The sequence below is a fragment of the Antechinus flavipes genome, chromosome 2 (genome assembly GCF_016432865.1).
Source record: "Antechinus flavipes isolate AdamAnt ecotype Samford, QLD, Australia chromosome 2, AdamAnt_v2, whole genome shotgun sequence".
NCBI lineage: Eukaryota > Metazoa > Chordata > Mammalia > Dasyuromorphia > Dasyuridae > Antechinus > Antechinus flavipes.
In genome coordinates this window covers 58,754,509-58,775,648 of record NC_067399.1, presented here as the reverse complement: position 1 = coordinate 58,775,648, position 21,140 = coordinate 58,754,509, and the positions used below count along the sequence as shown (strand labels likewise).

At 44.3% G+C, this 21,140-nt stretch overlaps 1 protein-coding gene across 1 annotated transcript in view; it reads left to right on the top strand.

Moving 5' to 3' along the window:
• Positions 1 to 242: 242 nt before the first annotated feature.
• NECAB2 (N-terminal EF-hand calcium binding protein 2) overlaps positions 243 to 21,140 on the top strand; it is a 48,615-nt gene continuing 27,717 nt past the window's right edge. The window contains exons 1-3 of the mRNA XM_051974936.1: positions 243 to 475; positions 3,428 to 3,452; positions 16,466 to 16,574. Of these exons, the coding sequence (XP_051830896.1) occupies positions 245 to 475; positions 3,428 to 3,452; positions 16,466 to 16,574 (365 nt within the window). The 5' untranslated portion in view covers positions 243 to 244. The remainder of the gene's footprint in view (positions 476 to 3,427; positions 3,453 to 16,465; positions 16,575 to 21,140) is intronic.

Genomic DNA, 21,140 nt, shown 5'->3' with positions numbered 1-21,140 from the left:
TCCCCCTCCCGGGCGCTGTGGTCCTGTCCGCCTCCTCAGACTGGGTCCCGCGTCCCGCATCCCGCATCCCACGCGGTGTCCGGGGGGGCGGGGTCTGCAGCGCCGGCGCCGCCCGGAGCGGGCTGGGAGAGGTGGCCACGCGTGGGCGGGCGGGCTCTGGAGCCGGGGGCGGGGGTCGGGCCGGCGGCGGCGGTGGCTCGGGCGGGAGGGAGGCGGGAGGCGGGAGGCGGGCGCTGCGCGAGCGATGTGTGAGCGGGCGGCGCGCCTCTGCAGGGCCGGCGCGCACAGACTGCTCCGGGAGCCGCCGCCGCAGAGCCGGGCGCTGGGGGGGCTGCTCCGTTGGGTGGGAGCCAGGATGGGCGAACCCCGGGAGCCGCTGGCCGACGGGCCGGGGGCCACGACCGGCCACGGGCTCTGTCCCACGCCGCCCCCGCCCCCGTCCCCGCCCCGGAGGGGCACTTCGGTCATCCTGGACGTGAGTAGCTCCGGACCCTCTCCGGGACCCCTCCCCGGCCCGGGCTGCTTCCTCCTCCCCCTCCTCCTTCTCCTGTTCCCACCTCAAGCCTCCCCTTCTCTCCTGCATCTCTCCCCATCCCTACACTGTCCCCCTACAGTCTTAGCAGCCCTGATCCCCGCACGATTTTAGCTCCCCCTTCCCATCTATCTCCAGTTCCTTGCTTCCCTGATTCCATCCTTCAGGATCCCCCTGGAATCTTTTCTTTTTCCCAGGGTCTCTCTCCTTCCCAAATCAGATCCTGCTCCTTTCCCCATCCGGGGGGATGCTCAGTCCCCACTCCGTCCCATTTCCTGCCTCTCTGCCCCCACCCCACCCCCACTCTCCCAAGTCTCAGCTCCGATCGACTCCCCGTCCCTAGACCTCTGAATCTGCAGCCTCTCCATCTCAGCTCTTCCCTACAGCTAGCCACCCTCATTGGGATAGTCCCTTTCCTGTCGCTTCCCCACACAATCTCTCTCCAGAGTTCCTCCCCCTTCTAGTAGGACTATCTGACTCCCCTTTCCCCAATTTCTCCTCTTCTCCTCGGACCTGGTTCCCAACCTGGACACCTCCCCTCTACAGCCCCACATTTAGAAATCTGCTTAGATGGGATCGGGTTTAAGGGGACGAGTGGGGAATGCGAGTGCAGGTGGTTTGGTTCAATCAGTGTAGACCTGGTGGTTAAGGAAAAGGGTCTAGGGGGTAGATTTCTAGGGTCTCCTTCCCTTCTCACGCCCTTTCCCCCCAGCAATGGTGGACTTGGGTGCAGAAAGTGTGCATCTGTGTGGGGAGGAGGAAGAGAAAAGAGATTTTTTAAAGAGAGATAGAATCCAGAGCCCTGACCCTGCCTTGTTCCCCACCTTTTAGAGACTAATACAGCATTTTCTTTGGGAGTCCTGGGGGTGAGGCCATATTTTGCTCTAAGTATTCCCGAGTTGATCAGACCTGGCGTTGTGATTGAAGCACGGAACAGGAAGGTTTGGGCTTCAGAGCTTCTTGTAAATCTGAACAAGTCATTTCCCTTCAGTCATTTATAAAAAGAGAGTTTGGATTGAATGACCTATGAGATTCCACTTTCTAAAATTCTGCTTGAATCAGGCTCTGCCTGTTTTCTTAAACCTAGAAAAGGAACAAGCTTTTGTCGGGTATCTCTTACCCTCTCCCCCTCCTGGGAAATCAGATATTTTGATTGACAGAAAATGGCTTTTAGGCTGGTAACCCACGCTAGTCAAGGAATGAAGATTTCGAAGAACACAGACCATCATGATGGGGAAAGACAGAGGTCCCCTATGTTGCTCAGAGGAAATTTGTCGTTTGAAGAGCTTTCAATTCCTAAGGGATAGTGTAATAGTAGTAAATAGCAGCAGTGGTAGTAGTAATATTTTTATGGCATTTAAACAGCATTTTCCTACAACTCTGTCAAATATATGGGACAGGTACTCGTATCCCCATTTTATGGATGAGGAAACTGAGGCTCACAGCAGGAAAATTACTTGTCAATATCACACAAGTATTGGAATTGGAATTAGAACTCAGGTCTTTCCATTGTATCATATTGCCAGTCTTTCCCCACCCCTTTGAACCCCAGTTCATTATTGCCTGGCCTCTATTTCTCTTCTCACCCAGTCACAGAGGCAGTAGGTCCCGTGTAGCCGAATATCTAATCTTTTTTCCAGACTTAAAAGACTATTTGGGATGTGTGCCATTCCTTCCAAATCTCTGACAGAGATCAAAGTGATCCCCAATGCACGGAAATTTGGGGTCCTCCAGCACCCGAGTTACTTCCCTTTCCCACTTTTCACCGAGTGCCAGGGGAGAGAGAATCAGCATTAGGCTATTCTGCTATTTAGTGCTTGGGGCCAGGAGCAACCATTTGCTCAACTAAGTCGAGAAAGCCCCATTTAACCCAGATTTGGGAGAAAGAGGAAAAGAATAAAACATTTCCTAGTCTACTTCTAATTCTCAGCACATAGTAGGGATTTAATAAGATAGTGACTGACTCACTGACTCTTCCCTGTGCCCAAAACAACCTTCTCAGAAGCCCCCACTACTAATGGCAGCTAAGTACCACTGTGGATAGAGCACCAGACTTGAAGGGAGGAAGACCTGAGTTCAAATATTAGCTATGTCACTGGCAAGTTACTTTTGTTCTGCTTGCAACTGCTTTGCAGTTTCTTCCTCCGCAAAATGGGAATGATAATAATAACAGCACCTTCATCATGGGGTAATCTGAGGAATATTTGAAAAGTGCTTTGAAAACCTTAAGACCCTTTGTGCAAATAAAGTCCTCCCTCCCTGCTTGCCATCACAATTCTGGCCCAGCCCCTGGGAGAAGCGGGGACTCCCATGGTACCCAGAGGAGAATCCATCCTTTGTACACATGAGTGTGAGGGTGCTGCCTTCACCCATAAGCACAGTAGGAAATCCTTTCTGTGGTTTGGCAGGAAGGGGATACTCAAGCTAAAATAGTTCCCCTACCTACCTTTCGTGGTACCTACAATTCCGCCATTAGATACTCATTTCTTGGGATTTTTTCCAGGATTCTCTTTTTATCAAAATAGAGGAAATTGAGGAGGAATAATAGAAGGCTAGCCATTAGTCCCACTTTACAGTTTTATCTGAGGCTGACTATTTGTATAGGGGATATGTGTGTCTACGTAACTGCGTGTTAATTGTGTAGCTGTGACTTCTGCATGCATGTATATGTGAATATGAATGCCTGTGGCCATATCTATAGGTGAGTGATATTCTGTGAGTATAGAATATATATGTTTCTGACACTGTACATGCTTTGAGCCATCTTATTTCCTTGGTCCTCCAGGTTTCCCCATCAGGTAGATAAAAGGGTTTGGGTGACAGGTCCTGGTCAGAGGGAAATGGGAGTGTTCCTCTTCTCCCCAAAATTAACCTAGACTTTTTTCCTCTTTGCAGATTTTCCGCCGGGCTGACAAGAATGGTGAGTACTCCCTGACAAAACTGAGCGCAGGAAAAGAGGGAGAGTTCCTAGTTCCGATGTTCTTAACCTGGAATCTGTGAACTTATTTTTTAAAATTTTGGTGACTATATTTTAGTATAGTTGGCTTCCTTTATAAACTTACAAATTTCATTCTGTGAGTTTAAAAATAAGATTTTGGGAAGGATTCTATAGGTTTCTCCAAACTACTAGAAAGGTCCAGAATATAAAGAAAACCTAACCCCCAAAATCAGAAAACAAAACAAACAAACAAAAAATAGTGAAAGATTCCTATGTAGAGGCACTGAACCTGGAACATTGGTCCAAGATGGGATCAGTATAGTCCGGTATAGAGCCAGGATATAACATCTTTGCAGACCTATGGTAGGCCCACCTGTGACTTCAAGAGGGGAAGGACCTGATTGGGGCTGAGCCAATGAGATATGGGCTTGGCAGGGGGACATTTGGACAACTCAGTGAACCATGGGGCGCACAGCAGAAAGGGAGAGAGCAGGGAGACCGGCTGGGTGGATGACAGCCCAACTGAGAACCAAACTCAGGGATGACCCGCTCTGAATGATGTTCCAAGGTCTGGGACTTGATTTAGTCTTTTTTTCTCCCTGACTTTATCCCTTGCCCTCCTCTTCTACCAAAGTCTTCCTCTCATACCTCCCTATCTTGAGAATAACCTGACCTATCAAAGATAATTTCAGCAAAGTCCTTCCGGGTTGGGAAGGTTTTAAATCTGGGACTACTCCAGAGCACAGATGTATTTCTGGTTGGAGGACTAACCTAGTTAAGCTCAGAGAAAGCTAATTACTATATTGGCCTTTGGGAAATTAATGTTTTTGGCCACAGCGACTCTGGACACTGGACTTGAGTCAGGAAGACCTAGTTTCAAATGCCCACGGAAGATGCTTTCTTGCTGTGTGACCCTAAGCACATAACTTAACCTCTCTGGGTCTCATTAAATGAAGGGACTGGACTTAATTCCCAGCTCTAAAACGATGTTCCTGTGATTCTTGAAGAGGTTGTGATTAATGTCAGAGTGGAGAGCACCCACACTGATGAAATTACAGGTCGTTAAAGTATCTGGGCCCCTTAGCCCCACCTCCCCCACCCCCACCTTCTTGCAGGAGCTGAGCTGTTCCCAGCCTCAGTTCCACTGAGCATGAAGTAGGAGGGGAGGTGAAACCCTGGGCTGAAGCTGAAGCTGGAGTCGGAGTTCTCTTTGGGGGGCATGTGGAGAGGGCGTGGTTGGCAAGACTGCCACGAACCCACAGAGCTCCCTACTGAGCCTTGGCTGGTGGGGGCAGGGGTACAGAAGGGCAGAATCATCAGGCATGAAAAATAAAGCGAAATAAAAGCCAGCCCCCAAAATGGGCATCTTGGGTGAGAGTGGGAGCAGCTTCTGAGTGCGTTCTTGCCCCTTCCCCCACCTGGTTTCTCAAGAACAAAAACAGCAGAGAAATAAATTAAGAGGCAAATACCATCAGCCAAGGATTACTGGTCTTTTCCATTCCACCATTGTGAAGAAGGGACTAATCAGAAAAGGGGCATTCCTTCATCCTTGCTTTAATCCCCTTTTCTCCCCTGAGGGGCACCCACTCAAGCACCTACCTTTCCCCACCACTTTCCCCTTCTCCCTTTCATTTTCCCCTCTATCCCCTCCCACATTGCCTGCTTTCCCCATCTCTGCTCCTGTAGACCTGCTGGTTTAACTCTAAAGCCAGGTGCTATACTGGCACTTACAGGCCTGGTGTAGGAATCTAGAAGGAAAGAGTCCTCCCTTTACCTGAAAATCAAGCCCAGACCCAAACCTGATCTCCCTCCTCAAGTCGACTACATTTTTAATTAGGGAGAGAATTAACACACACTTGAGACTGTTAAAAGACAACCAGAAGCAGTGTGGTATAGAGAAAAAAATGCTGAGAATCAGGTTCGGGTCCTTGCTCAGCCACTAATCTGCTGTGTGGTTTTGAGAAACTTACTCCTTCTCTCTGGGCCACAGCTGCATCCTTTGGGGTGCTAGTAATCTCATTTCCTTGGTTGCCTCCTCCAGCCCAAAGGTTAGAACTTCCTGTCAACCAGCGGTATAAATAAAGACTTCCTATCCAGTTGCCTCTGTCCCCCTCCTAACCTATTAACTTCCTAAACAAATCAACAACTCAACAAAACATCCATTAAGTGATTGCTAGGTTTGGTCACTGTGCTAAGAGTTGGGGTTCAAAGGCAAAAAAGAAGAGGGAAGATACCATTCTGAGGGAGCTGAAGGGGAGAGGAGGGAGGGAGAAAGTGCCCTGAGTAAATGTTGGTTGGTTGGTAGGTTGGGAGGTGGTGAAGAAAAAAAGTCTAAGAATTAGGAGCCTGGGGAGAAAAGAAATGAACATTGTTGTCTCGTCCCCTTCCTTACAATGGAGGTTCAGGAAGGAATGGATCAATCAATCAAAGGAAGGGGCGCCAGGCTTGGAGTGGTTTTCCTAGGTGAGAAGAATGTGATGGAGAAGGAAAGGCGCAGAAATACAGCGATAGAGGAACAAAGGAGAGGCCTCGATGGGATCATGAGGTGGGAGCACGTGGGAATCTGAAGGGAAAGAGACCTGCTCCCCACATCGTGCCACAAAGGTGCTCCGGTTTGGGTGGGCACGTAGGAAAGGCTTCACTAGAGATTGGGAATGGTGGTGGTGATGCTGATGGGGAGGGGGGATGGTGATGATGAAGATAATGGTGATGATCAAGGTGATGATGCTGTGGTGACTGATGGGGATAGTGATGATGAAGATAATGATGTAGTGGTGACTGATGGGGGGGATAGTGATGATAAAGATAATGATGGGGGTGATGATGATGAAGATGATGGTGGTGGTGACACTGATGGGGGTGATAGTGATGATGAAAATGATAATAATGATGAAGATAATGATGGTAGCAGTGATGCTGATGGGAGCGATAGTGATGATGAAATGATGGTGATGGTGGTGATGATGGAGATAATGTTAGTCAGCATTTATATAGCACTTGAAGGTTTACCAAGAGCTGTTCCTATGGCATCACAACCTTGTGAGGTGAGTGTTATTTCCATTTCAGAGATGTGACAAACTGAGGTTGACAGAAATTAGTGTGATTTGCCCAGGACCACACATCTAATAAATATCTAAGGGAGGATTTGAACTGAGACCTTCCTGCCCCAAATTCGGTGCTCCAGTCATTGCTACACCCAGTTCTATGAGGGCAGATATTGTTTCATTTTGATTCTTTTTCTCCAAGGTTCAGTGGCACATAGTAAAACTTTAGTGAATGCTAATTAAACTGGCTTGCCATGAAAGGGCTGGAAGAAAGGGAGAAGCGGACGTGAGAAGGGAGAAAAGAAAGCATCACAGAATCATGGATTTAAACCCAAAAAGCACGTTAGAAGTCATCTCCTCCAACTTCCTCATTTTATTTAAGCTGAGGAAACTAAGGACCAGGGAGGAGAAAGTGACTTTCCCCACAGCACGTAAATGGTGAATGGCCAAGATTGTTCCCCAATTCTTCATATTTCAACATCTAATGCTCTTCTCACCGTGGAGCTAAAAGTCGGGTTGAGAAAAACCTTGGAAGGTGTGGAGGAGCAAGAAGAAAGATTGCTGAAGCAGTGAGTCCCTTTCTTATGGTCTTTAAAGCTATTTTTGACCACCAATGTGTGGGACTACACGTGAGAGGCTGTTCGTCCCTTCCCCACCACAGACCAGTATTTCATTTTCATTGTGTTTCTTCCTCCTCATTAGAAGGCTCAGGAACACTGGGTCACAGGCTATGATTTCTCGGGAATTTAATGGGCTCATTAGACAAAGAAGGCGGAGAGGGAGGACAGTGGGGAGGAGAGAGAAGATGGTTGAACAGTCTTTTTGATGAGAGAAATTCCCCCACTGGTTTCTTGAGCCTGAGGGGCAGAGATTGCTCTCTCCCCAGCCTTGACAGCTTCATTTTCCTTAGAAGCCAGATACAGCTATTGCAGAAGGGTTAAATTCATGGCACTGTTACTATGGTAGTTTCCCCAGCCATCTCTGAATCGCAAGACATGCATAACTATGTCTGTAAGATAGAGAACTGGAAGGAACCTTAGTTATCATCTATCATCCAAGCTATTCATCTCTCCCTTTTTAAATAAATTGCATTGATATATTTTGTTTTTACATCATCTGTATTTCCCAATGCATCTCTCCCTTCACCTTTCTTCATTTATTATACTGAGAAATAAAAAAGAGGGAAAAAAACACAGTCCATCATAACTAATCAATATGCTAAAAAAAAAAAAAGCTGAACATTAACATGTATGCAATGTTTCACACTCATAGTCCCTCACTTCTGCAAAGCATAATTTGTTCTTCAGTGGTTTGGTTGTTGGATTTTTTTTTAACGTTTCCATTGATTAGTCATTGTGGCTATTGTTTTCCCAATTCTACCGACTTTACATTCATGTGTCTTCTCTGCATTCATTGTATTCCCTGCTCCGTATTCATTGCATTTATCATTTCTTACAACTCAATAATATTCCATTACATTCATGTACCATCACTTGTTTCACTAATCTCCAATTGAGGGGTATGAACTTTGTTTCTTAGCTGCCGGCCCCCCCAAAATGCTGTTATAAATATCCAAATTTCCCATTTCATAGTGAAGGCAATGGAAGTCCAGAGGAGGGAAATAACTTATCCCAGATCAAATGAGAATCAGGCACAAAAATCAGTCAGGGATTCTGATGGCTCTCCACTAGACCCTCCCATAGATTTTATGACGCAAAGACCCAGGTCACCAATGTATCCAGTCTATCATCCTAGAACATAAGAATCCGAACAGTTTTCTTTCTTGTTGCACGGGGAGAATTGGATTCAGAAGGTATTAATAACCTGGGAAGAAAAACAAAAATGCAAGCAGTTTATATTCATTTCCCAGTGTTCTTTCTTTGGGTGTAGCTGCTTCTGTCCATCCTTGAACAATTGAAACTGAATTAGCTGAACATAAGAATCCTTAAAAAGTTTTAAAGACTAATCAACAGTGTTTAAGTTTTTCTAGTCATTTGGCCCTCAAGTATCTATTGACTCCTACTCTGTACCTGACAATCATTTACCCTTTCCTTTGAAACTTCCAAAGTGAAGGGAAATTCACTGTGTTCCCCATTGTATTTTTGGGCAGCTCTACTTGTTAGGAAGTTTTTCTTTACTCTGTCCCTTAAGTCTGTGAGTTAATCAATGTGTGTGAAAAATTGAAGCAATGAAGACCACAATCCATCCCTTCATCCTGAGTGACTGAGTCTGGCCAGCATAGTAGATAGAACAAAGGACTCAAAGTGAAGAAAACCTGAATTTGAATCCTGCCTTCGACACTGACTAGCTGTGTGACTTTGGCAAATCCTTTCACTTTTCTGTGTCTCGGTCTCCTTGTCATCCATAAAATGAGTTCCCTTCCAGAGTTGTGAGGATCAATTGAACTAACATATGTAAAGGGATATGTTAGTGGTAGCTATTATTATTTCTTATCCAAGTCCTCCCAAAATCCTCCCCAAATCTTCCTTTTTTGTAACATCCATCCCCTGATCCCAGTTCTGCCTTCTGAGATCAAGCAGAATAATTCAAAAACCCCTTTCACGTCATATCCCCAAGTCTTCTCTTTGTGGTTGTTCAAGTCACATATGACTTTCCTTGCACAGATATGCAGTGATTTGATATTTCCTTCTCCAATCCATTTTACAGATGAGAGAACTGAGGCAAACAGTTAATTGACTTGCCCAGGGTCATACAGCTAATAAGTGTCTGAGGCTGGATTTGAACTCGGGCAGTCTATCCACTGCTCCACCTAACTGCACTTGTCTACTTCTTTAATTAGCTCACATGTGACATAATCCCAAGTCCCTTCACCGTTCTCATTTGTCTTCCTTTTGATGTTCTCTAGTTTATCAATTTCTTTCCTAAAATTTGGAGGCAAGAACCAAATATAATAATCCAGAGTTGATGTGACCAGGCCCTGGGAAGAGATACAACAGGATAAGCACAAAGTGTCCTGGACATTTTAACTCTCATAATTCAGCCTTAGATCATCATCTTCTTCTTCTGCTCTTCCTCCTACTTTTTCTTTTCCTCTTTCTCTTTCCATCCTTCTTAACTCCATCTTCTGATGAAGCTTTCCTATTTGCCCACACAAGCCAGAGCTCCCTCTCGACAAAATGGTGGGAAGGAAGTCGCCCCCTCTTCAAATTCCCACCTAGATCCTACCTAATGATTTCCATTGTCCCACTCCATCTCTGTCATTATTCTCTGGACCAACACCTGGCTCTCTATACTCCATTCTCCAATAGCATCCTTCTCACCTGAAGACTACTTTTTTCCTGACACTCCTTCCTCTGATCAAATATTCCCTGAACTTTCATTTTAAGGAAAATACAAATATCAACCACATCCACTACTCCTTTTTTCTTTAGGTTCTACTCCTGACTCTTTGAACTTCTTTCTCCATCATGCCCTATTTTGGGGTACCTTCTCCCATCGCTTCCCCCACTTTTAGCTCTTTTTTCTATGTTGACTTTCCTCATCTTCTTGAGGAAAGGGATGGTATTTCTTTTTTTGTGTGTCCCAGCATTTAACATACAGTAATCACTTAATGGGTACTGGTTGACTTATTTTGAGTTTGCAATATCCTAGAATCCCCTCAGATCTTTTCCCCACAAGCTGCTATTCAGCTATGTTTCCTGCATCTTCTATTCATGTGCTTGTGTTTTTTCCCCAAAGCCAAATGTAAGACTTTGCTTTCATCCCTATTAAATTTCAGCTGCTTAACTTTGGCTCAATGTCTGAATCTGTCTCAGTCTTTTTTGGGCCCTGATATCCCACTTGTAAAGCATCCCTCCCAGCTTCCTACCACCTCCAAATTGGATAGCCGTGCCATATAGTGCTTTATCCAAGTCATTAGTAAAAATATTAAACTGCTCAGGGCTGAGGGCCCATTTGGTTGAAGGCCACCTTCCAAGTTGGCGCTGAATAATTAATAGCTTCTCTTTGTATCCAGTCACTCAACCATTTCCAAATCCGCCTAACCTCTGTCATCTGACCCACAATCTCTCCATCTTTTCTATAAGAATAACATAAAAGACCATCACATGCTTTGCTTACATCTAGGCAAAGCATGCCCATAGTAACCCAGCTAGTAAATTCTGTCAAAAAAGGAAATGAGTTGGTCTGACCATAGTGATCCCCAATTCCTTTGTAGATATTCATCAATTATCCATTTAAATAATACATTTTATAGTTTTTCACCAAGAATAAAAGTCAAGCTTAATGATGTCCTTATCTCCGTTCTTATCTTCTTCAGACTAAAGGAGACTAGTTAAGGCAGAGATTGTCTTTCATTCTGCTTTTATGTCCCCCCTGTGCAGTAATAGTGTCTTTCACTCAGAAAAATTCTTACTGAATTGAACTGAATTGGCTTCTTGTTGCAAACTGTATTCTCCTTTTTTTTTTTAAATTATGGTAAAATTTGCTCTTCTCCAAACCCATGGCACCTTTCTAGTTCCCTAAGATCTTTCAAATGTCAGTGAAAGTGACTCAGTAGTCACATTCAGTACTGAAAAAAAATCTGTTTTTCAGTTATCTTGGGAGGCAGCTTGTCTGACCGTGCTGACTTGAATTCATCAAAGGCAATGAGGTGCTTCCTTATTAGTCATTGATGTTCTGTGCTTTCCAGTCCAAACATCATTTGCCTTTGCAAAGAAAACAGAAGCAAAGTGAGAGTTAAGTGATTCTGCCTTCTGTCGTTCCCCTCTATTCCAGCCATTGGATCTACCCCTTTTTTGATTCTTCTCCTTTACCTAAGAATAGCTTCAAATTCCCCACAATTGCTGCTCTGTAGGAGCTTCTTGTTTAGATATGGATGGACCCAAAACTAACACAGGGAATAGGGACATTTTTGTGTACGTACCCAAATCTTACCATCCCTGATTCTTATTTAAATGTTATAAGATTTCAGGAAAAAGGGGTCTAGGATAGTCAGGGAAGGCATCCCAAAGTGTCTCACCCAACTCTTCGTGATCCTATTTGGGGACTTCTTAGCAAAGATACTGGAGTGGTTTGCCATTTCCCTCTCCAACCCATTTTACAGAGAAAGAAACTGAGGCAAATAGTTAAGTGAATTATCCACGGTCTCACAGATAGTAAGTCTCTGAGGCTCGATTTGAACTTTGGAAATTGATACAAGCCTAACTGGAGTAGAAAGGGGTGGCTACAAAATTATCAGTAACTACAAGACCTTAGGTACTTTAGGAATGTTGGAAATGAGGAAGAAGGGAAAAGACCAAGATAAATTGGGCTTTCTGACCTGATTGGCAGAGAAAGCAATTGTACCTGTCATTGAAGGAAATTGGAAAGTCACAGAGTGGAGCTCATTTTGTGGTGTCTAACACCTGATATGTCTGATTTTAGACATGGCCACTTAGAGTAATATTTGGAGTGAGGAGAGGCCTTAGACATTATCTCTCTAGTCCAACCTTCCTACTTTCCTAATAGGAAAACTGAAGGGACAAAAAGCTTTCCCTGATTCTAATGGAAAATTTGTGGATCTCAGTATCAAATGAGATAATATTTGTTAAAAATAAAAAACAAAACAACAACAAAAGTTACTTGGTCCAGTGCCTGGAATATAGTAGGCACCATATAAACGCTTTCACCCTTTAGAGATGTTTAAAAAGTTCAAGAAACAATTTCTGGGTAATTAATCATTTTATTAATTAAAATATATATATAATCATTATATATATATATTATATGATATATAAATGGAATTATTTAGAAATAATAAATATTTTATTCAACATTTAATTCAAAATTCAAAAATTTATTTGACATTCTCAAATGCCAAAGACCCTCACAGCACTGGAATTAGAGTTTATATATGCCTTTGGGTGTTGCTGAGGGTGGCAATTAACTCTGGTCCACAATGACTGAAAGAATAAATATTACATGAGAAGTGAGCTCACTCCAATTAGGGGCTGAGAGAATGACATCATATTATTCTTAAACAAAGAGACTATCTCTAATCCTAGATACCCCAGCTCTGGATGATCTAGACAAAGGATCTGCCTTCATCCAAAGTTGTTTGAATGGAACATGATAGACAGGGATTAGATAAGATGGTCTAGGTGGGGTGAATTGTGACAGAGGTCAGCAAATTGAACAAGGAGTAGGATTGGGGGGAAAGGATGCTTTTCCTCCATAATTGGTTATTAATAATCATTTCTCTCACTTTCCTTCTCCTGACTGAAATGGAGCCAGATTGAAGCTATTGTTTGGGGTCGGGGAGAAATGCTGTAAAAGGGAGGACGCCTGTTGGGAATGGTAGAGAAATGAGAGACTTAGGCACTCAAGAAAAGTCCACCATGTCACAGCTGCCAGAGACGATGGGAAATGCTATCCCACAGTATGAACTTGTGTGTGTATTTTGTGTGAAAATAAGGAGCCTAGCGCTGGAAAGGTCAGAGCCCCCAAAGCCGCCAGCCCAGCTTGTTAGGGGGCCGCCAGCCCCAGCTCATTAGGGAAGGCGCCGGTCCCACTCCATCAGCTAGCTCAGACACACTTGAATACTCGTGCACTTGAAGTTGATCCTGTTTAAGGATGTCAGCTCCAGGCTCGGCTCAAGCTGTTTCACTGACTTGTAGCCTTCCACCCAATTAGATGAGGATTCATTAGGCTGTGGCTGGTCACTCTGTGTCTGGGTTCTTCATGTTATCTCTGACCGTTCGGATGGGACACCAGACAGAGATAGGTGAGGAAGGGAGGGAAAGAGATGCAACAGGAGACGGAGGTCCTGGGTCATGGTTCCCCCCTATTCCCCTCTCCTGGAGGAGTGGAGCCCTTTATGGAGTCCACCAGAGTACTTTAGACTTCCCCTTTCTTTGAGTCTGGAGCCTAACTGGTTTCTGGAATATATACATATATTTACATATAATATATAACTCAGAATAATAGAAGTTACCTTCTGAAGGCATATGAGAAAAGATGTCTCTCCCCATCACTGTTGGTAGTGGACTCAGCTTTCATACCAGGAATGTGAAGTACAATAGACATTTATTTTGCTCCTACTGTGTGCAGAATACTGTAACGGGGTTTAGTTAAAACCCTGGTCCCTGCCCTCAGAGGCTCTATAGAAGATTCTGATAGATAAGAATAAAATATTATGTGACAAATGCATAGTGAGGTGCCCATTGCATGTGAAATGGGTTTTAAAGGATGATTAGGAGTGTAGCAGCTGGAGAGAGTGACAGGGAGAATTCCAGACATGAAGACCAGTTCAGCAGAGACACTGAGGCATGAGAACACAGAGAAGGTTTAGAGGGTGTTGAGTGATTCCATTTAAAGAACAGAGTTTGGGTGGTAGAGATGGTTAGAAAATTAGACTGATGCTAGATTATGAGGTCTGGAATTTATACTTTATCCTAGAGTAATAGGGAGCCACCGAAGACTTTTGAGCAGAGGAGTGACATAACTGGATCTATTTATAACAAAGATAATGCTGGTGGGAGTCTGGTGGGTAGATTGAGGTGGGAGAGAGTGGAGGGGATAAATTCTGTGAGATAGCTATTTGCAATAATCCAGGCAGGAGGTAATAAGACCTTTTCTAGGGATGATGGCAGTGGAATCAGAGAAGAGGAAATGAATGTGACTGATGTTGAGATAGGACCTGATCTTGATTGGTTACAGATGAATGAATGGAAAAGTATATGCGAAGCACTTTGAGCTCAAGGAATTAACACTGGACTTGGTACATTGTAGGTGCTTAATAAATATTTATTGACTGACTGAATTCATACTCTAATTAGAGTGGGGAGGAAGGTGTAGATAACAACAAATAAAGGAGATTTTAGCTGTAAGTGGGAAAGAAAAATCTCATGGACTTTTGAGTAACAAAAAGGGAAAAATCTACCACAAAGTCAAGATTTTGAATCCAGTATCCCGGATGCATAGTGGTGACCACAGATATGGTCCAGTCAGTAGTGAGAGAAGTTTAGGGAAGATAATGAGATAATAGGTCAGCTGGAGAGGTCAGAGCTTTGAGAAGCAGAAAACAATGGATGGATTTCCTAGCTAATCAAGGAGAGATTCAGCTCTGCAGTAATTAAAGCTCTTCTACCCAATCCCTGATGTCTGTCAGAGAGAAGTGCTCACTGCTGGGGTCCTCCTCCCCAATTACCCAAGACAACCAGAGGCCCCTCTTAGTGGGGTTGTCTCTGATCTCATCAAGAAGGATGGGGAGGGGATTCCAACAGCTCTGTCTACCAGTCCCTGGGGGTAACGGGAGAGAAAGGAGGCAGGAGGAACTGAAGTGGGGAGGGGAGGGAAGGACGAGCAGATTGAGCTCGTCTGTGTATCCTGGGTACCCATCTACTAGGGGGCCATCTCCCTGGAGGAGAAAAGCCAGACACCCAGTTAGATTGGAAGTCATCGAGGCAGTTGGTTAGAGCAGAAATAAATCCAAGAACCCCGTGTTCCTGAGCCCGACTTAGGCTGAGAAAAACAAGTGTGGTGCTGATGTTGAGCCCTTGTGAGCTAAGTGTTTGCTTCTGAGCCCCTTGGAAAACTCACCCAAGTTTCCGGTGTCTTTGCAGACCCCTGAAGCGTTCAGAATGAGTTCTAGCTTCATGGGCAGAGGAGGATTACTCCATGAAGGTCTGGGCAAAGAACTCCTTCCTAATGGGAGGCAGTAGAATCTTGCCTCAGACGCTCAGACATTGGGGGAATTACTTAGCCTCCCCAATTGTAAAATGAGGCTAAATGGCCTCTGAGGTCCTTCTATTTCTGGAGCTAGCCTGATGATTTATGTGTCTGCCGCTCAGAACTGCTGGAGGAAAGACAGATTGACCTGGGCCCTTTTTCCTGCTAAGTCTTTCTTACGAGGGCCTGCCTTCCCTGAACCCAGGGAGAGAGCAGTCTGAGGTAAGGGAGGACCCTGGCTGGTCCCACTCTTGGGAGAAAGAAGGTACCTGGATAATAGGAAAGATTTTGGAAGACCAGTCTGAGATAAAAGGGAGATAGACAGATGCAAGCCCATTCTCTGCAGCCGGGCGTGGACTTTACAAAATTTGGGGAAGAGTTGATATTAGGGAGTGAAATGCAGGATGCCCCTTTATTTCAGATATGGGAGCCAGTGGAGGGTAGGAAATAGAATGTGGGCTCCCTGTGTCCCTAAATTAGTGATCTAGAACAATCACCACAAAATCAAGATTTAGGGGAAGCATTTGAAGTTTGGGGGTTATCTATATATTGGGAGCATTACCTGGAGTTGGAGGATTCTCTGTTGAGTGGGAATTACTTAGGTTTGGGATTTTCTGAGTTTGGAAATTAACTATGTTGGAGAATTATCTATATGTGAGGGTATTATCTGGGGTTGAGAGATTCTCTATTGAGTGGGAATTATTTAGGTTTGAGCTTTTCTGGATTTGGGAATTATCTATGTTGGAGAATTGTCTGTTACCTGGGTTGGGGGATTCTCTGTTGAGCGGGAATTATTTAGGTTTGAGCTTTTCTGGATTTGGGAATTATTTATGTTGGAGAATTGTCTGTTACCTGGGTTGGGGGATTCTCTGTTGAGTGGGAATTATTTAGGTTTGAGCTTTTCTGGATTTGGGAATTATCTATATTGGAGAATTGTCTATTACCTGGGTTGAGGGATTCTCTGTTGAGTGGGAATTATTTAGGTTTGAGCTTTTCTGAGTTTGGGAATTAACTATGTTGGAGGATTATCTATATGTGAGGGCATTACCTGGGGTTGGGGGATTCCCTGTTGAGTGGGAATTATTTAGGTTTGGGATTTTTTGAATTTGGTGATAATCAATAGTGTGAAGGTCATCTCTCAGTTTGGGGATTATTTGTAATCGAGATTCTGGGTCTTAGTGTTTAGATGACTGTCCATTCTCCTTGCTTCTTGATCCCAAAGGATCATAGTGTTTCTCTTTATCTCCCAGTCCTTCATGCCTTATGACTTCTTTCTTTCAGATGATGGGAAGCTGTCCTTGGAAGAATTCCAGCTGTTTTTTTCAGATGGTGTCCTTAATGAAGAAGAACTCGAGAAGCTCTTTCACACGATTGACTCTGACAATACCAAGTGAGTCCTCACATTTCCCCAATATGGGAGTATCTAGAAATATATATATATATATACATGTGTGTGTATACACACACACATACATACATATATCTTAGGTGTCCATGGCTTTGTGGCTACACTTATCAAAATTCATGATTTTGGGCAAGAAAATAGAAGAGCGAGACAGCCATTCTCATACGATTTTCAATTTTCCTCGCTAGTGAAAGGGAGACCATGGGTAGCTTCCCTAATTTAAAAACAGCAGCTTGTCTAAAAAATGCTTTGCTTGACTTTTCAAGAGAATATGTCCAATATATACTGGACTAAATTCACAGACTCTTAAGGGACCTTAGAGGATCCCCATTGCTTCCATTGTGATTGGTGGGTCTCCATATCCAAAATCTTCCCCAACCTCTTAAGAGAGAAGACCAGGATCCACTTCCTCAGTATGCTAATGGGAAAATAAAGGTCTGGAGGAAAGAAGAAGGATAGAAAAGGAATCTCCTAGGAACACATGGATTGGGGTGATGATGGGTTAGGTATAGTCCCAGAAGTCTGTTGCCACCTCATTCAGTGTGTCAGTGAACCATAAATTGTTGAGATTACTAGGTTCTGAGTAACCCAGCCCATAGACTCATGTAAGTCTTAGATTTATGAGGGCTCTCCGAGGCTATCTCATCCCTGATTAAGAACCCTTCCAGCCACCTCCCCAACCTCCTGGTGACCTCCAATAAAGGTTTAGATCTGCTTCTCTCCTCTGGGACCATCCTGTCAGGTTCTCCCTAAGCCTTCTCTTCTCCTGGATAACCATCCCTAGTTCCTTCAAGAGATTACTCCAGCGCATGTCCTCTAATCTTCTCATCTTTCTGGCTTCTCTTTGCTGGCCCATATCTATGTATATGTATGTGAGTATGTCTACTTATATATATCCATAGACATATAAATATATTTCTATGTATATGGGTGTACATGTCTCTTATCTGCCTATCTGATCAATGACTCCCCTCCTTCTGCATGCTTTGCCTCTCCTTATGTAGCCTAAAATGGCATTAATCTTGTACCATATTGACCCTTTTATGGGCAGCTAGGTGGCCAGTGGGTAAAGTCAAGGAAACTCATCTTCTGAGCTCAAATCTGGCCTCAGCCATTAACTAGCTGTGTGACCCTGAACAAGTCACTTAACTCTGTTTACCTCAGTTTCCTCATCCATAAAATGAGCTGGAGGAGGAAATGGCAAAGCCCCCCAGTATCTTTGCCATGGAAACCTCAAATGGGGTCATGAAGGCTTGAACCCATGAAGGCATGACCCAACACCAACTCCCCGTTGACTCATATTGAGTTTACAATCCACTGAAATCCCTAGGTCTTTTACATTGGACCTCTCCTGAAGGTCTATCTTCAGTAGCTTTTCTTCCTAACCTCCAAGTTTCTAAGGGCTTGCCTTCCTTGACCAAGCTTCAGAGGACCCTTCCTCTGTGCTCCCCATGCACTCTCTTCCCAATGACCCGAATCCCCGGGCCCTTTCTGACCAATGACCTGCACCCACAGACTTTTTTATTCAGTCCAATAAACATTTATCCACTTACTACTATGTCAGTGAACTAGTCAGCTAGTGTTGTGCCGAGTGCAAAGTGCCAAGCACTGAGGACAAAAATAAAACAATCCATGCCCTCAAGAAGCTTCCATTTTACTGAGGAGAAACAATATCTGCAGATAAGACCTTAATTTCCAAGGGAGCTAGGGGAGAGGGGGCAGGACCGTAAGACATGGCACTTGAGATGATCGTTGAATGGATCTAGGGACTTCAGGAAGCAAAAGTGAAGGGAGAAGATATTCTAGACATGATGGCCATCCCGTGAAAGGTAACAGACCATAATGTGGTATATAGGGTGCCCCAAGTAAACTAGATTGGCTAGAATATAGAGGAAATAATAGGAAATAATTCAGGAAATATGTGTTGAAGGCATTTTGTGAAGGGCTTTAAATGCTACATTTATCCCAGAGGCAATAGAGAGCTATTGAGAATTCTTGAGGAGAGGGACTGACATGAACACTGTGTTTTAGGAACATCAGTTTGATGGGTGTGGAAGGAACCTTGAGAGAGGATAATCTGAAATCAAGGAGACCATTGAGCCAGTGGATAAAGACTGGAGATTAGAGAGATGATAGAAGAAGCTTTGGAAATGGTAGTAGGGAGGTTAGTTTTGTCGAAGAAAAGGGATATCTCTTCAGAGTAGGAACTGGGAAATAGCTGTTGCTCAAGGTACTTGAGGTATGGGATTAAGAAGAAAAGGGAACTCACAACAGATGGCTTCGGTTTTGTTGGAAAAATATGAGACGAGTCTTCTGCTGAGAGAGTAAGGATGGAGATGATACATGTAGCTTGAGAAGAAGAGAAGATTCAGAACGGAAGCCTTGAGAGCGAGTGGTGCTTAATCAGGGAGCAGTGGGAGTGCCAGTTAGTGGGAAGGACCCAGTTGAAATTAGTTAACATTTTCATGATGGAACAGTCAACCCGGATGCCTGACTTCTTCTGTCAATGTCCATCAGTGTACCAGAGGAGGAGGTGAGAAGGCAAAATCGTGGGAATTAGAAAGGAATGAGTATTAATCAACAAAGAGATCAGAGATTTAAAGGTGGAGCAGCGTAAAATGGGTTAACAATCGGGTCAAGATTAGAAAGAAGCTTAAGGACTGAGGAGGGTTGATGGCTTGGAAAACAGGGAAAAGTAGAGAGATCAAAAACACATTTAGGGAGAGATGAAAGAAGAGGAGGTTTTCACTGTGAAGGTGGAACACCAGTGGGTAATGATATCCCTGGGTAAATGTTTCATATATTTTGTATCTTTGTGTGAGGGTCCTGAAGCTTCCTAAGTAGAAGGTTCCTTTCTCAGACATGTGGTCACCATCCAGGTGAAATAGATTTTTCCTCCCCTACACAGGACAGTGTCCTGGAGATCAAAGCTTTCCCCTTCTGCTTCTTTGCAGACCTTCCTGCGTTTCCTGCATAGCATCCTTTGGCACCGTCCAGAACCATTAAAACTACAGGTGGAGAAAGTCTCCATGATCCATACATATTTGCTGAGGTCAATTTGCATCTAACTTTATACTTGGCCCTGTGAGGGATACAAAATAAATAAATAAGCACTTCCTGCCCTCTTCAAGGTCGTAGTCTATTTGAGGAAACAAAACTTAGATAGAAATGAAGGCAATTAGCAATAATATTGGACTGTTGGCTCTGTGACAGCAGAAACTATTCGATTCAAATCAGGAAACATTTCTTAAGCAGTCTACTACTATGTTCTAGGCTCTGAAGATAGAGCTACATGAAATGGATCATAGCCCCCAGGAGTTTATTTTTGAATCCCCATCAGCACCTAGCATGTCAAATTAATAGATAAATAAACAAACGAATGAATGAATAAATGAATAAACCAGAAAATGAATGGGTAAGTAACAAATGATTGATAAAGACAGTAAATTCTGATTCCATCAGACCAGCCTTGTTGAATGAATGAATGAATGTTGGATATTGGACATTGACTATTGACTGAAAAAAAAAAAAAACCTCAGGAGAGGGGAAAGAAGAGGGATGCAATGGGAAATCTAGGTGTTGTAAAAAAGATTTAAACTTGAATTTTAAAAATCTTAGAGGTTACAACATATGTAAATAAGTAAGTTGTAGGTGCACAATCTTAGAATTCTATTAACTCCTCTTAATAGAATGATCTGATGCCCACAGGCTGTTCTGTAGATTTCATTTCAAGGCTGGCCAGCTCGTTCCTTCAGCCCCATCCTTGGACTTATTCATCCTTCCTTTCTGACTCCTGTATCTGCTCACACCTGCCTCTGAAGCTGCCTGAATCCTGACTTAGTGGTTCTGTTGCTCTTGGATTGCATTCAGTCGTTCCTGATTAAGTCTCTCTCCCCCACGCTCATTGTCTCTTCCCCTTTTCCCTTACTCTCATCCTCTGACGGTGGTGGTTGTTTGTACTTCATTTTTGAAGAGGACCAGCCATGGTCAGTCACTGAAGGATTAAATTACTTTCTGGCTGATTCCTATAGGTCTTTCCCTTTAATTTAGTCTGAGCCATTGCCTTCATGAGCCTCTGGTCAGCCAGCCAGCAGGCTCTCCCTGGTTTTTAGGGACAACTCCGACTCTTTCCTGGGCACCTGACTCCCCAGCCAGCCAGCCAGGCTCTCCCTGGTTTTGGGGACAGCTCTGACTCTTTCCTGGGCACCTGATTCCCCAGCCAGCCAGCCAGGCTCTCCCTGGTTTTGGGGACAGCTCCGACTCTTTCCTGAGCACCCGATTCCCCAGCCAGCCAGGCTCTCCCTGGTTTTCAGGGACAGCTCCGACTCTTTCCTGGGCACCTGACTCCCCAGCCAGCCAGCCAGGCTCTCCCTGGTTTTGGGGACAGCTCCGACTCTTTCCTGGATACCTGATTTCCCAGCCAGCCAGGCTCTCCCTGGTTTTCAGGGACAGCTCCGACTCTTTCCTGGGCACCTGACTCCCCAGCCAGCCAGCCAGGCTCTCCCTGGTTTTCAGGGACAGCTCCGACTCTTTCCTGGATACCTGATTTCC